We start from the raw sequence: 17,996 nt of genomic DNA, 5'->3' as shown, positions 1-17,996 counted from the left end.
GATGAAAGAGTTTGAAAATGCATGAGCCATAAGTTAAACTGTTTTCTGTTAAGAAATAACAATATGTAATAGCAAAAAACCTTTTTATTTGTAGATGTCCTCAAGGAGCTTGTACTTTTAAGTCCTCATGATTTCCTACATACTCTGGTTCCATTTCTTCAGCACAATCATTGTACATACCACCACAGTAATATCCCAAGTACGTATTTCAGTGATTGTATTTTGAAGTTCTGTTAAACTGTTATTACTCTGTCGCGTTCCTTATTGATGTCAGATATTGACCTCTTCGTATCTATTTTATCCTACCTTGTACTACAGTGTCTCTTGGACCTTATTTTCCTTGTCGTGAAAACTTGAAATTAATAGGGGGAAAAAGCAATATTCGTCCTCCACGTCCTGAGCTCAATATGTGCCTCTTGCCTACGATGGTAGAAGCCAGCAAGGTATGTAAGCATAGCCTTAACAATAGCTATTTTTCAGTTGTTTTTCCTTTTTATAAAAGGATTAAAGATTCCATTAGCGTATTATTTCCATTTTCTTTGTAAACAAAGCATAATTCTTCTTCAAGATGTGTTGTCCTCATATACTCCATTCTAGATGTGCACTCCAGAAGCACCATTTCCCTGCCTTTGGTGATACACAGCTTCATTATTCCAGATATACGAGTTTAAACCTTGTATTTAAGATTAAAAACTACCAAAACCAAAAAAAACTACAAAAAAAAAAGCCCGCATTTTGATAGTTTTTCAATCTGTCTGTAGCATCTATAAAGAAAATTCAGGAACAGCCCAGGGATTGGTCCACATGGGTTTGAAATTACGTTAAGATTTATTAACAGTGAAGTAGGTCCGCCACGTTTCATTAAGATTCCATTCCACCAGGAGCGAAGCACAGCCTACTAATTGTTTGGGTAAAATACCAGTACTTGACATACAGAGGGCAGTTTTACAGTGCTTTGAATCTTTTACGTTGTACTTTCCCTTCTGTGGGCTTCCTTATGGGATGCCAGCACTGGTGGGGTGACATCATAGTCACTTGCCGTGTCCCAGTATTACAGACAGTTGAACAGCGGTGGGATTCAGCTTGCCAAATTTGGACTATCTAAAGATTGTTGTTCTGCCCTTCCTGCGGCTAATGGAAAAGAATCGGTACCTCAGGAGATTGATCCTTCACGTCTTAGGCACCTGAGCCTGGGCAGCAGAGAATACTCAAATGAGTAGACTGTAGATAGCTAAAGTCAGGTAAGATGAATCCCACCCTTGAACGAATATGTATGGACAACCATTTGAAGAAGGAAAGCTGGTTACTCGCTGTAAGGTAACCGTAGTTCTTCAAGATGCTTTGTCCACACAGATTGTGATCTTCCTCCTGTGCTAATGCAGAGCCCTAGGGAAATTCTTACCGGTGAAGGATTGAGTGGTGGTTGAAGCCGCCATACCCCTTATGCCCTCAGGTACAGTGGTCGCAAGGACACACTGAGTGCAGGCACAGCCCCAGTGGACACTGCTATTCAGAAAGAATCCAGTCTCCTGCACATGGGGCGTGTGTGCACGTAGATGGGAATCTGTGTGGGCAACACATTTCGAAGAAGCACGGTTACTGTAGGGTAAGTAACCCTTCTTTTTTAAAGCTTTCAAAATGATGCTTTGTGTATTTGTGCACCATCAAATTTACTGTATGTGTTTAAAAAAAAAATAATGCATAGAACAAGAAATTACCGGTGTTTTTCCATCTCGTATCCAGCAGCATTGGATACGACAGAAAATAATGTAAATATTTGAAGTGAAAAGTCATATGACACAGTATTTTACAAGTTATACTTAATTCATATACTGTAAGATCTGGAAGATTTGTGAGCCTCTATGTTTACCTGGGTTTTTTTGCATGCAATTTTTAATTTATTCATTTTGTATAAGATTGCATTTTGTTTGCTTGAATGTTTGAGATTTCCTTTTGGCTGTCTGGTCTACAGAAGCCCACTTTGAGTACATACACCCAAAATACATTAAATACTGGCCTACAAAGCCCTTGGCATGTTTGCGATTTGGTTTGAGATATTCCTGAAAACACTACTGTGAGAGCTTCTTAAGCTTTGTCTTGAGAAAATTCTGACTTCTGCACATAAAAACTGACAGATTACAATTTACAGAGTGGTAGCGTATATACTTAGGTATCTGGATATTATTTAAAATTATTGTGTTCTCGTTCTCTTCAAGACGAGGTATTCATGCAGCTTTGCATCTTCTCAGTCTGTTTATTCAGAGTCCTAGATTTTTTTTTACTGGTGGGGGAATGTTATGTGCCATCCTTGTGCCATTGTGCCTAACAAGGGCACACTGATGAGACACATCTGGACTGGGTTAGACTTGGAAATCCCCATGCTGTATTGCTGTAGTATTTGATGAAATGTATCATGGCAAGAAATGCAGGGAAATTAGGCTAGGTGCTTGGGAAATCTGGTAGTGGTCTGGCTGCTTACATAGTTTAAGTGAAGTTCTCTTCAATCTCCAGGGTAAAGATGATGTTTATGATCGTATGCTGCTAGACTACTTCTTTTCTTATCATCAGTTCATCCATCTACTATGCCGAGTTGCAATCAGCTGTGAAAAGTTTACTGAAACATTAGTTAAAATGAGTAAGTATGGAAGTTAAACAGCTGAAGTGTGTTGGTTTTTTGATTGTGGTAATTGTGAGCGCTTCTCCAGCAGGTTTTGTGTTCAACATTCTTAAGAAGTAGCTGCGTTTGTGAAACTTGCTGCATTAACTGCTGTGGAAATTAGTTTCCCACAATCCACAACATGGTGTAATGCAGTGCATTCTTACTCACCTGGCTGTCACGCTTCAGGCCTCTGCAGAAGGGGCTTGAGGCAGTCAGCTAGAATTCATTCTCCTTGTAAATTTTGTTTCACACAGACTCACTGAAGCTAGTCCTTCTGCCAATTTAAATGGCTTTGTGTCAGCTCCCAAATCCTCATCATCTCTGCCAGATAATGTAATTTCTGGCAATTATTGTTTATCTGCCCAGGAGCATGCAAGGCTCTACCGCCACTGATAGCATTGGTTCTGTAGTAAAACATGGGTTTATCTTACTCCTTCTGGGAGCCCATCACAACAGTTAACCTAAATTTATGACCGCCCAATCATGTCATTTGTACCTGAACACATAGGTATTGTTTAAGCTCTGCCATTAAGTACTACCAGTATTTGGGGTTTCTTCCTGTCCCAATGTAAACCTAGTTGAAACGTGTGAGCAAAGGTGTTGCTGGCTTTGTCTGTCTGAACTGCTCCAAGAATGGTGCCTGCCTTGCTGCAGAAGAGCATCCTGGCATGAACTGCACTTGTTACTTCGAAGGCACATCGTGGTGGGTTTTTTGTTATTTTTTCCCCACCAACTGACCCTAAGATAGGTTCCATTTTCCAGTGTGCTAGGTGCAGATGCAGAAACACTGCAGTCACACAAATACAGTTATTGCATAGATAAACATGTCAGGAGCTGTCTCTTCAATTCAGTTATTAAAATCAGGCATCTAGCCAGATTTCCTTCTGTAGTCACCGAAGAGAAGTAGATTCCATCCAAGAAAAGGTATTCTACTGATTCTTAGACACCTTAAGCAGCATGAACCACCTTCCAAAGATGCCTGCTCGTTTTCTCTCTCTGTTGAAGCCAAGTAGCTAGCTAAAATTAAACACCAAACCTTAAGATAAAATGATACAAAATTAATTTTCCTCCAAGCAAGAATGGTAGTAGAATGTTCTCGTAATCCCCGAATCACCCAACTGCTCGTTCTTTATCATACTTTCCTGTTGTAACTCCTGCATTATTGTTTACTATAGGTTGTGTTAGTTAAAACAATTCACTGGAATCATCTTTGCTATTGGCGCTTGGGAAATAATGAGAATTGTCCTTAAAAAATTATGTGCTATTTTTAAGAAAATCTAAAACTTTTTGAATGTTGTAGCTGACCAGCGAAAAATGTAAGAGGACTTGAAAGTAATGAATATAATGAATAACGTGAAAATAATGAAAAAATCTGATTACAAATGCAAAACTAAAGCCAGCTCTGTTAGTTTTTTTTTTTTCTTTACAATTCCCAGAAGTACTAAAGGGATACATGTTTTTATTAAAGGTACTGTAAAAACTTCACAGACCAGAGGTCTTTCTAATGATATATTAAAAAAAACAAAACCTTAGAATGTAGTCATATGAAATGTTATGGCACTTTGTTACTGCTCGTATGAGTGAGTATCTCCAAGGAAGATGAACTTGCCATTATTTGTAAAGTGACTTCCATTTTCTCAAAATTTCAGGTGTTCTTGTTGCATATGAAGGTTTACCACTTCATCTTGCATTATTCCCCAAACTCTGGACTGAGCTTTGTCAGACTCAGGTAAGAGTCAATGCATTAGAGAACTAACAGGATGGAAATAAAAGCAAAATACAGCAACTGTGAAACAAGTTTTAACCTATAAATCTTAACCAGTGGGTACTGCTTAGTCGTTCAAAAATATTAATTTGTTTTGAATAAAAGATACCCCTACTTGTGTTACCTGACATCTGCTAAAACTTGATCAATCAAGTATAAAAATGTAGCAAATTTTAGTATGCCCTAGGTCCTGCAAAAACTTATGCAACATATACGATAGTACAATAGTGCAGTAAAATTACATAATAGTAGTAGTCTGTGCAGTGTACAGATGTTATTTCAGCCTGCCTTTTTATGTAGTATAGACACAAGTAGGATTAAATAAAAGTCTGAGGTCTTCCTTCTGGAATGGAACATAACTGATTCTGTGATAACGTGCCTACCGTGAAGTGCCTGCTGTGCACCTTTGCAAGAGGACGCTGTAGTTGACTCACAGATTAGGAGACACTGCCCTACAAATACATCCTGGTCATGATAAACCTGTATTCCTTCAGAATAAACTTCATCAAAAGAAAACGTGAAATAATTGACAATACAATTTGTACAATTTACTGATAGCTGATTGACCTGAAATACTTGTATCAGTAAGATCCCTCCAGTATGAACTACAAACACCAGTGGACCTGGTTATTTTTCTCCACCTAAACTGCTGAAGATTGTGCTACTGCAGTGGTGTCCTTTCAGTGATGAATTCGCAGTGTGCTTTCTTTCTTTACCAGTCTGCAATGTCAAAGAACTGTGTGAAGCTCCTCTGTGAAGATCCAGTTTTTGCGGAATATATAAAATGTATTCTAATGGATGAAAGGACCTTTCTTAACAACAACATTGTATACACCTTTCTGACGCATTTTCTTCTGAAGGTGAGTGGTCTTTTAGTGGAAGTTTCAAGAAATGTAGTCTCATATGTGTTCTTTCAGCTTACGATGCTGTTTTCACAATTCCATTTTGTGTGGTTTAAAAAGAATCTCTTCTTTTTACAGGTCCAAGGGCAGGTGTTTTCTGAAGCAAACTGTGCCAATTTAATCAATACTCTAATTACAAATCTAATAAATCAGTATCAAAGCCTAGAATCTGATTTCAGCGGCCAGAGAGTTGAAATCTCCAAAGCAAGCTCTGCTTTAAATGGGGTGAGTCTTTTCTAAGCCATCCAATTTTCAGCATCGTTTAGGGTGCGGCTTATTTTCTGTGGAAGCTCTTCAGCACCATTTGTCAGTTTCTGAAGAGATGGGCATTGTTCGTTCAGTTGTCTGGCTGGTAGAGTTCATTTCTAGTAATGGGATACGGAGCAGCAGCCTGAGCTCTCCAGAATTCTCCTTTCTGCTTGCATGCATTGTCTTAGCGTGCACAGAAAGCATGCTTGAGTCTCCAAGCAGATGGTGGGCATCATAAGACGTGAAGGGTGGGCTTATAGTAGGAAAAAGACAAAGTGCAGGAATCATTGGTATGTTCTAACCCAGCAAAAGATTCCATCTTACAGTAGCGCAGTGCAGACATAGGTTATGGTCAGTGTATTAGTAGTGACTGGGAAATTTTAGTAGCGTGAGCATATCTACAATTTGATCTTCGGATGTTCACAGCATCTTGAAGCCTCTACTTACTGCGCAGTCTCTGTGTGTAGCTTGAATCCAAACAGAATTTGAAATAAGGCTGGTTAAGGTTGGTTGGTTGTTTTTTCAGGACCTCCGAGCGCTTGCCTTGCTGCTTTCAGTGCACACTCCTAAACAGCTCAATTCAGCCCTGATTCCAACTTTACAAGAACTTTTAAATAAGTGTAGAGCATGTCAGCAACAGAGGAACTCATTACAAGAGCAAGAAGCCAAAGAAAGAAAACTCAAAGGTTTGCCTTCAATAATGGTTTCACTCAAGCACTGCTATGATTTTACAAACTTTTACAAAATTAACCTAACACGTGGCTTTCTTACCACAGAAATCAAGGCATTTCTTGGTTCCGGTCCTTAACGCTACACAAGGAATACTGTGTTATTATGGGGCTAAGACAATTGTGTGATTTGTTGCTAAGGAAAAAAAGGATCTGTTGAAATACTGTGTTTAATACAGAAAAGTAAAAAAAAAACGTGAAAGAAATGTCCTGCTCTTGGGTGTATGGCATGAAAACAATGCTTCCTTTACGGAGTTTTCTTTCTTTCCTTACAGATGATGAAGAAGCTACTCCTGTAAAAAGAAGACGGGTCAGCAGTGATGAGGAGCACACTGTAGACAGTTGTATCAGTGATATAAAAACTGAACCCCAGGAGGCATTGACCCCAACAAGCACTTCAGATAACGAGACACGGGACTCTTCAATCATTGATCCAGGCACTGAACAAGATCTTCCTTCCCCTGAAAATAGTTCTGTCAAAGAGTACAGAATGGAAGTTCCATCTTCATTTTCAGAAGACATAATGCTGACAATGAGGTCACAACATACAGAAGAGCAGTCGGGAAATGGTAAATTTCAAGAATGCAAAGAATTTAAAGACCTGCAGACTTCCAAGGATTCCATTGTAGCTGAGGAGGACTCAGAGTTTCCTTCCACGTCAATTTCAGCAGTTTTATCTGACCTCGCAGATTTGAGAGGCTGTGATAGTCAAGCCTTATCATCCCAGGACCCTGAAACTAGTTTATCAATCACTTGTGGCCATTCCAGAGGACTTTTTAGTCTTATGCAGCAGCATGACATTTTAGACATCCTGTGTAGGACCATTGAGTCTACAATTCACGTGGTTACAAGGATATCTGGAAAAGGAAACCAAGCTGCTTCTTGACATTAGATGAAGCATGTCTGCTTCCAAGTCTTTTTTTTTTTCCTTCCTCCCCCCAAAAATGCTGTTTGCCTAAGTTTTGCTTATTTCTGTTTTGTGCTTCAGTTTGTCCAGTGCTCTCTGCTTGAATGGCAAGATAGACTTATGTGCTTAATTCTTGGTCAGGCAGAACTCCAGTTTTACTTTTTGTTTTTGGTTTTTCTTTTTCGCATCTACCATACACTTTCTTAAAGGGCAATCAGATAATGGATATGTTTTATGTAATTAAAAATTCACTGTAGTGGCTTTCATTTAATATGGCTGTCTGGGAGAACAGGGCCTCCTTGCCCTGTATGATGTAATTTAAACTTATGGCATTTTTACTGTGTATAATATGGTGTCCTTCTGTGCCAGTTTTGTACCTTATAATAGAGGCAGATTGCCTCAGATCGCTGTGGTTCTTATTATCAAAATTAAGTTTACTTGTATACTAAACAACCACAAGAAATTTGATTCTGTAAAGAATCCTCTTTAGCTGTGGCCTGGCAGTATATATATGGTGCTTTATTTAACAGAATACCTGTGGAGGAAATAAAGCACACTTGATGTAAAAATAATTGTTTTATTTTTATTGACATGATCAATTGCTATTCTGTGCACTTCATTAAACTGATTGTGATGACTTTTCATTTGTTTATATACGTTATTGCTTCAGTCTTTGGATTTCTCATCAAAGACAACGTGAAAACTAAAACAAGTGCAGAGTATGCTATGCAATTTCTGTAAATCTTAGTCTCTTTTTGTTCACTGTGCATGAATGTTCAGTCACACAGTTGAGAAGGATGTGTTGTTGACTTTTTTTCCAGCAGCTAAGAACATAAAATGGTGGAAGAAGCCAGTGGAACTTTCCATTTTTTCCATTTCCAACTTCAATCTGTCTGACACTATTCCTTCCTTTTCTCCAGTGCCGTTTGCTGTCTTCCTTTGACTGTCTCCTGCCCTGGGGCATGCTCCCTCACTTCCTCAACACCTTCCCTGCCTCCTTAAATGTAGGGTTGACTTTACCATCTACTTTATTGCATTTCCTCGCGTTATTTCTGAGCAATACGCATTTCCTAGTTACCTTCCGGATTGTCAGCGATGCTAACATCTGATTAAAATCAATTTTCAAATTTATTTTCCAGTAGCTTAGCTCATTTGGGTTTTTGTCTTCATAACACATCTATGTCTTTTTCTTCTGTACTCCTTCATTCTGTCTACCTTTTAATGTAGTTCAGTGTCATTTTCATGTCTGCAGTTCCATTGTGTGGTGCTTTTATTAGTCTCTTACTCTCTTCATCACTTTTTAAAAATCTTCTGTTAAGCATTTCTGTCTTTTAAGGTTTATGCTTCATATTCCCCTTCGTTAGCACTTTAATTCCTGCTATGTTAATCATGCTGAGGACTTAAGTTTCTCATTTTTCAGAGATTAATTATGTAATTACTTTTTGGTTCTCTTTGGAAACAATTTTATTACCCTTTCTGATCCGCTTCTGGGTAGATTGTAAATTCAGAGAGATCAACAGCTTCTACTCAAAACTTGTACAATAATGAATATCAGAACTGATCTGTCAAGTTTTCTACCGCATGTAGGAATTCGTGGTTGGGTGAGGATGTTTGGGGAAGACACCCCTCAGTTTAAAATCTGCAGTAGATAAAGGTGGCATTATAGCCCCTTAGTAAGTAGTCTCTTATTAATTAATAGAAATACACACCTGATTTTTGTTAATTCAGTTAGACTTGAGCTTCTGGCTATATAGCACTTCCTTGGGCTTTGGCTTCTCATACAGGATTAAGTCATACTATAATTGTTACTGAAGACTGGGATTCTATCTGGTGAGGGTTCTTGAACCTCATGAGGTGCAGCAAAGCCAAGTGCAAGGTCTTGCACCTGGGTCACAGCAACCCCTCACTACCCATACAAGCTGGGGGAACAAAAAGATAGCGCACGGCCTAGGCATAAAGAAATTGGAGAACAGAATGCTTAGGGAAGACCTGATAGCGGCCTTTCAGTATCTGAAGGGGGGGGGTTGAAAGAAAGTAGGGGACAGACTCTTTAGCAGGGTCTGTTGTGAGAGGACAAGGGGAAATGGTTTCAGACTAAAAGAGGGAAGATCTAACGTGGAAGAAGTTTGTGTTTGTTTTTTACAGTAAGGGCAGTGAGGCACAGGTTGCCCAGAGCTGGTGGATGCCCTGTTCCTCGAGACATTCAAGGTCAGGCTGGAACTCTCAGCACCTGCTGGAGCTGTAGATGTCCCCGTCCATTGAAGGGGAGTTGGGCTGGATGACCTTTTATGGTCGCTTCCAACTCAAATGATTCTATGATTCCATGAAAACATACATGTCTCTCTTATTTTTGACTCTAAGGACAGTCAAACAGGTACTCTGTGGGCGTGAAAGCAGAGGCAATCACTGCCCATTTCTAAGGAAGCTTACGCATTTATCAAACTGACAGCTATGCCAGCCTGAGGTGAGGGAACAAGGATTTGGAAAAAGACAGGTTATCCTGAGTTCAGTGCACCTTTCATGGGAGGTTGGCTGGAGCTGTTCCTCCTTCCACATTCCTGCAACAGCAGACACTTTTCTGGAGCGTCTGTCCCACAGCTGGAAATGAGTGGTGCAACGCTGCGAACACAAGTTTTGCTTGACTATTTAGGAATAAAAGGGTACCTCAACTTGGAGCATGTAGAAAAAGATAAACCCAATCTGCTAAAACATGGCATTTCTTAAGAGGTTGTTCTCTACTCTCTATATGGACACCTAAAACAGAAGGAATGCAATAACTTAGTTAACAGTACATGTACTTTTATCCCATTTATCTTAGGTGTCTGTTCTTGTTAAAACAAACCTCACCCAAGTGCAAGGGGGATAACCAACTGCAAACTTCTACGGGAAATCCATTCCTGAAGAAAAAAAGCAACACACCTTTATTTTCTGCATTGTGTGATGAAACTGCTGTATGTTGGTGTACTGTAAAATAAAGGATATAGGATTTATCTGTCAAACTAAATCAGTTTGTATAGAAGTGAAGTTAATGGAGAAAACAAATATCATGTAAAAATCATGTATTTTATTCATCTGCTGTATTCTCCGAAGGCAGCTAGCTCTTTCTTGGTGAATCAGTTTCAAACTGCATACTTAATTCTCAAATGAGTTAAGTTACCCTTGCTAATCTCAATGTGCTTATAATTAAGATAATTCTTTCATTTCAATATCCTGTCTGATTTTATCTAACAGTTGTTTGTTTGCTTTATTTTGAGCTACAGAATTATGAAGGGCCATAAATCAAGAGGAAGATTTAAGGAATTGCAAGAAAGCATTATTTTGGAAGAAATAAACAGTAATTAATTTCACAATGAGGTCAAGTAAGGCAGTACTGTGCATGCAAAAGACTTAACAACAGTGGTAAGCATTGTACCATCCAGAATAATGTAACATTTTAAATAATCTTTCCCTAAAACTTTCTACAGCATTAGAAACCATTTTGGCCTGCAGTTAAGCCAATCTCAAGAAAAGTATGTAAGGAGGCTGTAAGCTATATTCCCCACATTCTTTCTTGTCTGTTTTATAATGCCTTTCAGTGGAACTCTGATGAGCATCCCATTTCCTAACATGACAATTTTGCCACTTGGTCCGCTGAATGTTAAAGAACTGCAAATGCTTCTACTGATTAATGTAGCTTTCCTACCTCTGGTGGCCCTGCTTTACTGTGTCCAAATCATAGTTTCTCTCTCAAGTTAAGCTGTAGTAAGTGGAACAAATAATTTTCCCAACCAAAGCTGTTTCTATACATAGTCCAACTTACAGGCCACCTCACTCATTAAGAATCCATAAATAAAGCTTAAATTATATACAGTATCATAGAAGTGGGTCTTTATTCTTCCCACAAATAATTTATTTTTAATGTTAACAATGTATAAAAAGTAATGCCCTACCAAAACTACAGTGCTGTTATCAGTCCATGTTGTCTTTGGATTGCTGTAGTAAATTATGTATTTCTTCAAAATACTGCTTCTTCCACCATTGTCTTGTACTATCTTCATTAGAGACAGGCACTCCTCTGCACTCTAACTGCAGTTCTGTTTCAGCAGCCATATCCTTGAAGCTCAGGGCAACTGTTGCGTAATGCTCTGAAGGAAGAAAAGATGACATTTCACTAAAGTGTTTTTCAGCAGGTTAATATGCAGCAGCTAACTTCATATCTACTTTTGCTTATCTGGGTGCGGCCCATTTTCATGAATGTCAACTTCAAAGAACATCCAGCTACACTCCAACACTGGTAACAGTCATGTTGTTTCTCTTCCTCCAGGCAAAGCGTAGCCTCTATTGGAGGCCCTCAAAAAGACTCACCGTCAGGCCAGTTTCTACACCTCCACTTCAAGACAAGTCTTTGGCCTGGGACCTGTACGAAGATAAGAAGATTCCTCCCATTAGCACGTTCCTTTGCTTTCATGATAATTCACGTTCCAGCCACTGAATGCTAATTCTCCCCTGAAAAGTAAGGAGAGGAGGATTATCTTGCCTAAAAGTAGATAGACCGATGCAAACAATATGAAGACTGCTTTTAGGCTGATAGCTTTTAAATAAACTGTTTTCATTAAACTCTCAGCTTGCTACATTCCACTGTTTTCTTCTCTCTATAGGAAAAAAAAAGGTCATGCTGATCAGTTATTGATACGAACTATTGCCTTATTGCAGATCTTGAAGTGAGAGCAAATAACTTTTTCACACCTGTACTGTACGGTAGCTTCATCCATCCAGATGGCAGGGAGTGAGATACCAACTCTAACCTCAGCAACTGTGTAAATGGCTTTCAGAGGTTTCAAAAATAAAGCTGAGCTCTGATCATCAATTTTTCTTGAGCACAAGAGCACTCAGCTGGGGCCGGTGTCATATGTCTGGAATAGGAGAGGAGTTCAAACTGCTTTCCAGCTCCAATAAAAAGGATGGTGCTTGAAGTTTTCTCCCCCAGTGCACGTCGTTAGTAATTGATGCCTGCTCTTTTGATGGGGAATCGTAGAATCATTAAGGTTGGAGAAGGCCACTAAGATAATCTAGTTCCAGTCATCAAAGAAGAAAATCACATAATAGCGATCATTTTTGCTTTCTTGTAGAGGAAGTGAACATGCATTAGAGAAGCGCAAATGTCTGCTACTTTTACGTCTGACACCAGCACCCCATTTTTCAAAGTGAAAAGCAGAAGCTTTCTTACCAATTCTGTGTATTCACCACTGACACAGCCATCAAACATTAGGAGTTTTCCTCCCTTCTCAGCTTCAATCACAGCAGGACATTTAGAAAACTTCTGTACCAACTAGCAAGAAAAGAACACAGCATAAGTCAGTTACTTGCTATAGGGATAAATAACGCACCGTATTACGAGACAAGGGAGCTTTACTACAAAACTGCAGAAAGATAAAACTTCCCTTGTGTATTTGGTTTTTTTCTTCCTATCTAAAGGACAAAAAGACGTAAGCTCCTCTATTTGATAAATTCTCATCAAACAGGTAAAGCAGAATGATTCTGCTGCCCCCCAACATGCTTTCTGCTCCCTAGCACCTGACAGCTAGATCTGAAACCTTTGTTTGTTGATAGGATACCATCACACTAGCACGCTATGTCAGTAATGGTCAACTCCTTTTGCAGTTTCTCTACTGCAATTCCCCAGAGGCTTAAAAGGTGAGGCTTTTCAGCAAAACTTTAAGAACAAATGGTGACCACCAGAATTACAAATACTTTTGGAAGTTAGAAGAAAAGGGGAGCTCATGAATTTCTGGGTAATCACATATACTCACTCCATTTAATGTACTTAGGGAAAATTATCTGTACCTGGTATTATGAATATTACACATCTTATTGTGCAGCTGTTCAGATAAGTCAACGTTCTCCTTTCTTGTACAACTCCTATAGTTATCACAGAATTGTTACATTTGGAAAAGACCTCTAAGATCATCAAATGCAACCATCAGCTCGTCACCATCATGCCCACTAACCACATGCCTCAGTGCCATATCTGCTCTTTTCTTGAAAACCTCCAAGGCCCATGACTCCACCACTTCCCTGAGCAGTCTGTTCCAATATGTTACCACTCTTTCAAAGAAGAAATTTTTCCTAATATCCAAACTGAACCTCCTCTAGAGCAACTTATGATCATCACCTCTTATCCCATCACTATTATCTAAGAAAAGAGGCCAACCCCCACCTCACTACAACCTCCTTTCAGGTTGTTGTAGAGACTGATAAAGTCTTCCCCAAGCCTCCTCCAGATTAGAACCAGTTCCCTCAGCCGCTCCCCATCACACTTGTGCTCCAGACCTCTCACAGCTCTGCTGCCCTTCTCTGAACACACTCTGGGGCCTCAATGTCTTTCTTCTAGTCAGGGGCCAAAATCTGAACACAGTACTCAAGGTACGACTTCACCAGTGCCAGTACAGAGGGACAGTCACCTCCTGCTCCTGCTGGCTGGATTACTGCTGATACAAGCCAGGATGCCATTGGCTTTCTTGGCCACCTGGGCACACTGCTGGCTCATGTTCATCTGAGTGCTGACCAACACCCCCAGAGCCTTTTCCTTCACAGAGTTTACCAGCCACTCTGCCCCCAAAATTATATTACTGTAAGTATTTACCTTACCCACTTATATTACCTACTAAAAGTATTGCTTACTTACTTCCTTAGTTGTGAAGATGCTGTAAAGCTCATCTGCAGGAGAGTTGAATATTTCTCTCATAAGTATCCTCACTGTTGGAATTTTTACACCTACTAAATCCAACAAATGCGGTGAAGCAGACTCCTGTAAAGCAAGCAACATTCACATGAATGACAGCAAACTCAAACACTCACGAGCTGTGAAATGGCAGGGGTTGTTGTCACCTATGCAACGTTAGGTATACTGTGTTCTGAATATACAATAATTATATAATCTACTTCAGTATTTACTTGACAGAATTATTAATCAGTATTCACTAAATTAAGTAAGTGAAACAATTCCAAGTAACTCATACCAAAGACATTGGTGACTTCAGACTGCGGGAAGCAGTCGCCTTCACCCTGCAGAAACTACACATTGCAGGACAAATCATTACGAGATACATAATGCTCCACACCTGGCAGACCCATGCCCAGGTTCTGTGATGGACCATTTCTGTATGCTAAGCCCTGATCACAGGAGTGGGCAGGCAAGTGCCACCCCAAAGACTGGATCCGTCAGTGCAGCAAAATTTGCAGGGACTACATTTGGGAGAACTAAATACATGGGAGAACTGAATTTTTCCACTTACAGACAGCATACCTGCACAGCGTTCCCACTCAGTTTTCTCTCAGCAGCCAGTTCCTGACCAGCAGCTTTTGTCGGCAGAATCATTCCCAAGGTGAACTCTGTAGAGAACAAAAGCAATGCTCAGTGCAAAAATCGAGCTGCACAACCACCACCAAAGCTTCTGGACAATGCCATGTTGGACAGCAATAAAGACTTTGACTACTAGGACTAACATTTTTATACCAGCTAGTAACAATCAAAACAAACCAACCCAAGGATTCTCAGTACATTACCAATCTATTCAAGAAAGAAGGTATAAAAAAACATATCTGACATACTGTTTCAAATTACCTGTTTTAAGTGCTTTAAGGTAATCTCTGAGGGCCTCTCTGACTTTTGTGGTTCCTTCAGTTCTCATAAGCTCCTTCAGAATATCACCTTCCCCTTTCTTTTTGCTAACATTAATCTAGCAATAGAAAAAAGACAAGGCCAAAGAGGCACCTAAACATTAGCCTTCTAGGTTCTGGCAACAAATGAAAATATATTGGCTTTGTTTGCTCTGTTCAGAGGACAGCTGCAGTTTCAAGTTCTCAGTTTATCCCATCTTTGCTAAAAGAAAAAAACTCATTTGGGGTTTGCACTTAAATATATGCATCTCTCCCTCCTCCCAGAGTAGCTCAGAGAAAGTATAACCAGAGGTGTCTGCTACATGGTAGCAGGAATCTGCAGAAGCCACAGTGTCAGCTCCTGTACAACCAACAAGGACGTTCCTTGAGTTCTTAGGTTGTTTTTCTTTTGTTAAGACTACAACAACCAGAGCTTGTCTCGAATGTGTAGTCAGTGTACTGCCATAAACAGTAATTAGCAAAGAAAACCGTGCACATCCCTAACAGATCAATTTGAGAACAAAAGTCAGCTATTATTCCAAGTGCAAAAAAATAACAACACAACGAGCAAAGTAAACCATCAAAGTGTCATTATCCCACTTAACCACCGCATAAATCACGATGCCTGTGCGTTAATGTTTTCTTTAAGAATTCTGAGCCTGCATAGCCATGTCAGAGTTTCACACCTACCTCTGTATCATCTACCTCATTTTCTTCCGACAGGTTAGGAATTTCAATAGATCCCTTATGTTTCTCACCAGACTCTTTCACAGTACCTGTATTAACATAACAAATTCTTAAATGCATTATTAAAAACTATTTCCCCCTTCAGAAGAGTTTTATACTTGGAAATTAGTTGTACAAACCTGTTCCTTGAAGCAAGATACCTAGAATATAATTTAAAAGAACTAAAGGGCAACAGAAAGCCTCAAATGTGTCCCCATCCTTTCACAGCAAGCTGTGCTCAGAACTGTATTTTCCTGTACAGATGCACACAGACAAACCTCACAACGCACATCTTACACCACTGTTCTGCCACCACTCCCATCTTCCACCGTCCGTTGTTCTAATGCTCTTCACTTGCAGAGAAGTGTCAGTCATTACAGAATGCGAATCTAAAAAGGGAACAGCAGGCAAACTACCCTCCTCCTCCCTTCAATGCCTCCATCTTTTATTTAGAAGCTTCCCAGAAAGCTGGCTATTCCTTCTGGAATGCCTGACAAGCTCCTGCCACACAGGCACATACGTGTACATGGCGGACAAGTAGGTACACCAGTGAAGAACACTTGGCAGATGTTTGAGAACATTATTGCTCTCAGTCGATTCACTGGGGGCTGCCAGTGACAACACTGCTTCAGAAAACCTTGTCGGAACTGAACGTGTGCTGCATCTGCATCTCTCTGGGCCCAGGCCCTGGTGCACGGTTCCATGACCTGTTCTGCAGCACAAGTCCCACACCGTGCTGCTTGGCCTCAGACCTGACTGCAAGGACCTAACATTTTGTTTCCATCCCAGTGAAGACTCTTTCCCCGCGCCTTGCAAAATCATCAAGTGTTTACACTTGTTCACCATTAAGGTCATGTTAAAATCTCAATGGGAAAGCAGGGGTGGAAACATGCACTTACGCTCCAAATCCTGTTATCTGCATATCGTTCTATCTACATGAACAACCCTGCATTAAGCGTGGCTGCACGAGGAGAGTTATCACAAAGGCCAACATCCCATTTATTTGGACTCTCTCACCCATGCAGGAGCTAGCTAAATCCAGCTGAACGTCAATTAATTAATTAATTCAGAGAAGCACAGGACACAAAGCCAAGACAACCCCATCCACGCAGCACAACGTGAGCAGGGAGCCCTGTCCTGGGCTTCTCAACATCTCCCAGGAGAACGCAGCTCAAGTAATACACCCGTGTCCTTAACGATGCTGCTGCTCTGCTTCTGAACCCAGCGCAGATACGTGTGGCCATCTCAGTGTTTTCTTCACACTTTTTTCCTCCCCCCCACCTTCAAAAAACCGCCTGTTAACAGCCACTCTGTGCCCTGGACAAGGGATCCCCAGCAGCTAACAAGCCAGGCTGTTCAATGGGGTGCAGGCAGAGCCATGACACAGCTCTGCATTTTTATTATCGCTGTGACGTTAGCAAAATGATTACCCTTTCTCAAAACAAAACAGTAATACAGGCAGTATTAGACAGCATAGACAGGAGTCAATGATTTTTTTTGTTTCCTGTCAATCCACTATTTCAGAAAACTGACAGCGAAGGCATGTTTCTCAGGCAGACTACGTTAAAAATACTGCCTAAATATGTATGCTTTAACAGGACATACACATACCACTCTTCATAAAGCTTCCACCACCGTGTATAATAATCCATTACAACCCTCATTACATCTTCAAACCGATGAAAGAGACAGCGGCCATTCCGCCCCAGCTCAACGCCGCTGGGCAGGGCTGGCTCCTCGCCTTGTTGCTCTGTAATATGCATCGCTGAGGGGAATACGCTTCTTCCCAAACTGGCCTTTCCAAACTGGCTGCAAATTTCAGGATTTATATTGTTTTGTTCTTAGGTATCCACGTTTAAATTACAGCTTGAATTCCCGGTTAGCCTCCGAGACTTGAAGAAGGAATTAATTACAAGAACTGCTGTTCTAGCAGCTCAGTCTCAACTCTCACCTCTAAGAGCTCTAACCAAAGGGCGGCACGACGGCTCTTAAAAATAAAAAAAAAATAAAAAAAAAACCGGCGGCAGTTCTTTGAGGACTTCACTGCTTTAAAGCTAAGATCGCACAGGCGTTCTCCGCGGAGCGCAACGCAGAACCGAGCAAAGCAATCCCTCACCGGCACGCCAAGCTCCCGCACAGCCCCCCCGCCCCGCACCGCAGCCGAGGCCGCCCGTACCTTTCCAGGAGAGCCGCAAGTTCCACTCGTAGAAGAAGATGAGCCGCCCCTTCCGGCTGCTGCAGGACGCCTCGCCCTCCACCTGCTTCAGCTCGCTGATCTCGCAGCGCCCGGCCTCGCCCTCCACCACCAGCCCCACCAGCAGCTCCTGCAGCTTGCTCCGGGACCAGCTGGTCGCATCCCGCTCCGTCCTGCGCGGGCCGGCGGGACCGCTGAGCGCGGCCGCTCCCGGCCCGGCCCGGCCCC

The 17,996-nt window shown here is 40.9% G+C and overlaps 2 protein-coding genes across 15 annotated transcripts in view; one reads left to right on the top strand and one right to left on the bottom strand.

The window, feature by feature from the left end:
• The window catches only part of USP34 (ubiquitin specific peptidase 34), a 135,820-nt gene extending 127,966 nt beyond the window's left edge, over window positions 1-7,854 (top strand). For 5 of the 9 annotated variants that reach the window (XM_021393025.1, XM_021393026.1, XM_021393023.1 and 2 more), the window contains 9 exons: window positions 95-199; window positions 319-443; window positions 1,454-1,606; window positions 2,512-2,635; window positions 4,309-4,388; window positions 5,144-5,284; window positions 5,405-5,551; window positions 6,102-6,261; window positions 6,579-7,854. In XM_021393025.1, coding sequence (XP_021248700.1) covers window positions 95-199; window positions 319-443; window positions 1,454-1,606; window positions 2,512-2,635; window positions 4,309-4,388; window positions 5,144-5,284; window positions 5,405-5,551; window positions 6,102-6,261; window positions 6,579-7,189 — 1,646 coding nt within the window. In that variant the 3' untranslated portion in view covers window positions 7,190-7,854. The remainder of the gene's footprint in view (window positions 1-94; window positions 200-318; window positions 444-1,453; window positions 1,607-2,511; window positions 2,636-4,308; window positions 4,389-5,143; window positions 5,285-5,404; window positions 5,552-6,101; window positions 6,262-6,578) is intronic. The other 4 variants (XM_021393029.1, XM_021393028.1, XM_021393027.1 and 1 more) reach the window with 3 other exon arrangements.
• AHSA2 (activator of HSP90 ATPase homolog 2) overlaps window positions 10,253-17,996 on the bottom strand; it is a 7,981-nt gene continuing 237 nt past the window's right edge. The window contains exons 2-9 of one of the 6 annotated variants that reach the window (XM_021393018.1): window positions 17,751-17,941; window positions 15,539-15,624; window positions 14,814-14,928; window positions 14,496-14,581; window positions 13,875-13,997; window positions 12,417-12,518; window positions 11,555-11,606; window positions 10,253-11,334 (exon numbers count right to left, since the gene is read on the bottom strand). In XM_021393018.1, the coding sequence (XP_021248693.1) occupies window positions 11,159-11,334; window positions 11,555-11,606; window positions 12,417-12,518; window positions 13,875-13,997; window positions 14,496-14,581; window positions 14,814-14,928; window positions 15,539-15,624; window positions 17,751-17,941 (931 nt within the window). In that variant the 3' untranslated portion in view covers window positions 10,253-11,158. The other 5 variants (XM_021393022.1, XM_021393019.1, XM_021393020.1 and 2 more) reach the window with 5 other exon arrangements.

The sequence above is a fragment of the Numida meleagris genome, chromosome 3 (assembly GCF_002078875.1).
Source record: "Numida meleagris isolate 19003 breed g44 Domestic line chromosome 3, NumMel1.0, whole genome shotgun sequence".
Lineage (NCBI taxonomy): Eukaryota > Metazoa > Chordata > Aves > Galliformes > Numididae > Numida > Numida meleagris.
The sequence above is the reverse complement of the archived record's forward strand: the minus strand, read 5'-3'. Positions and strand labels throughout refer to the sequence as shown.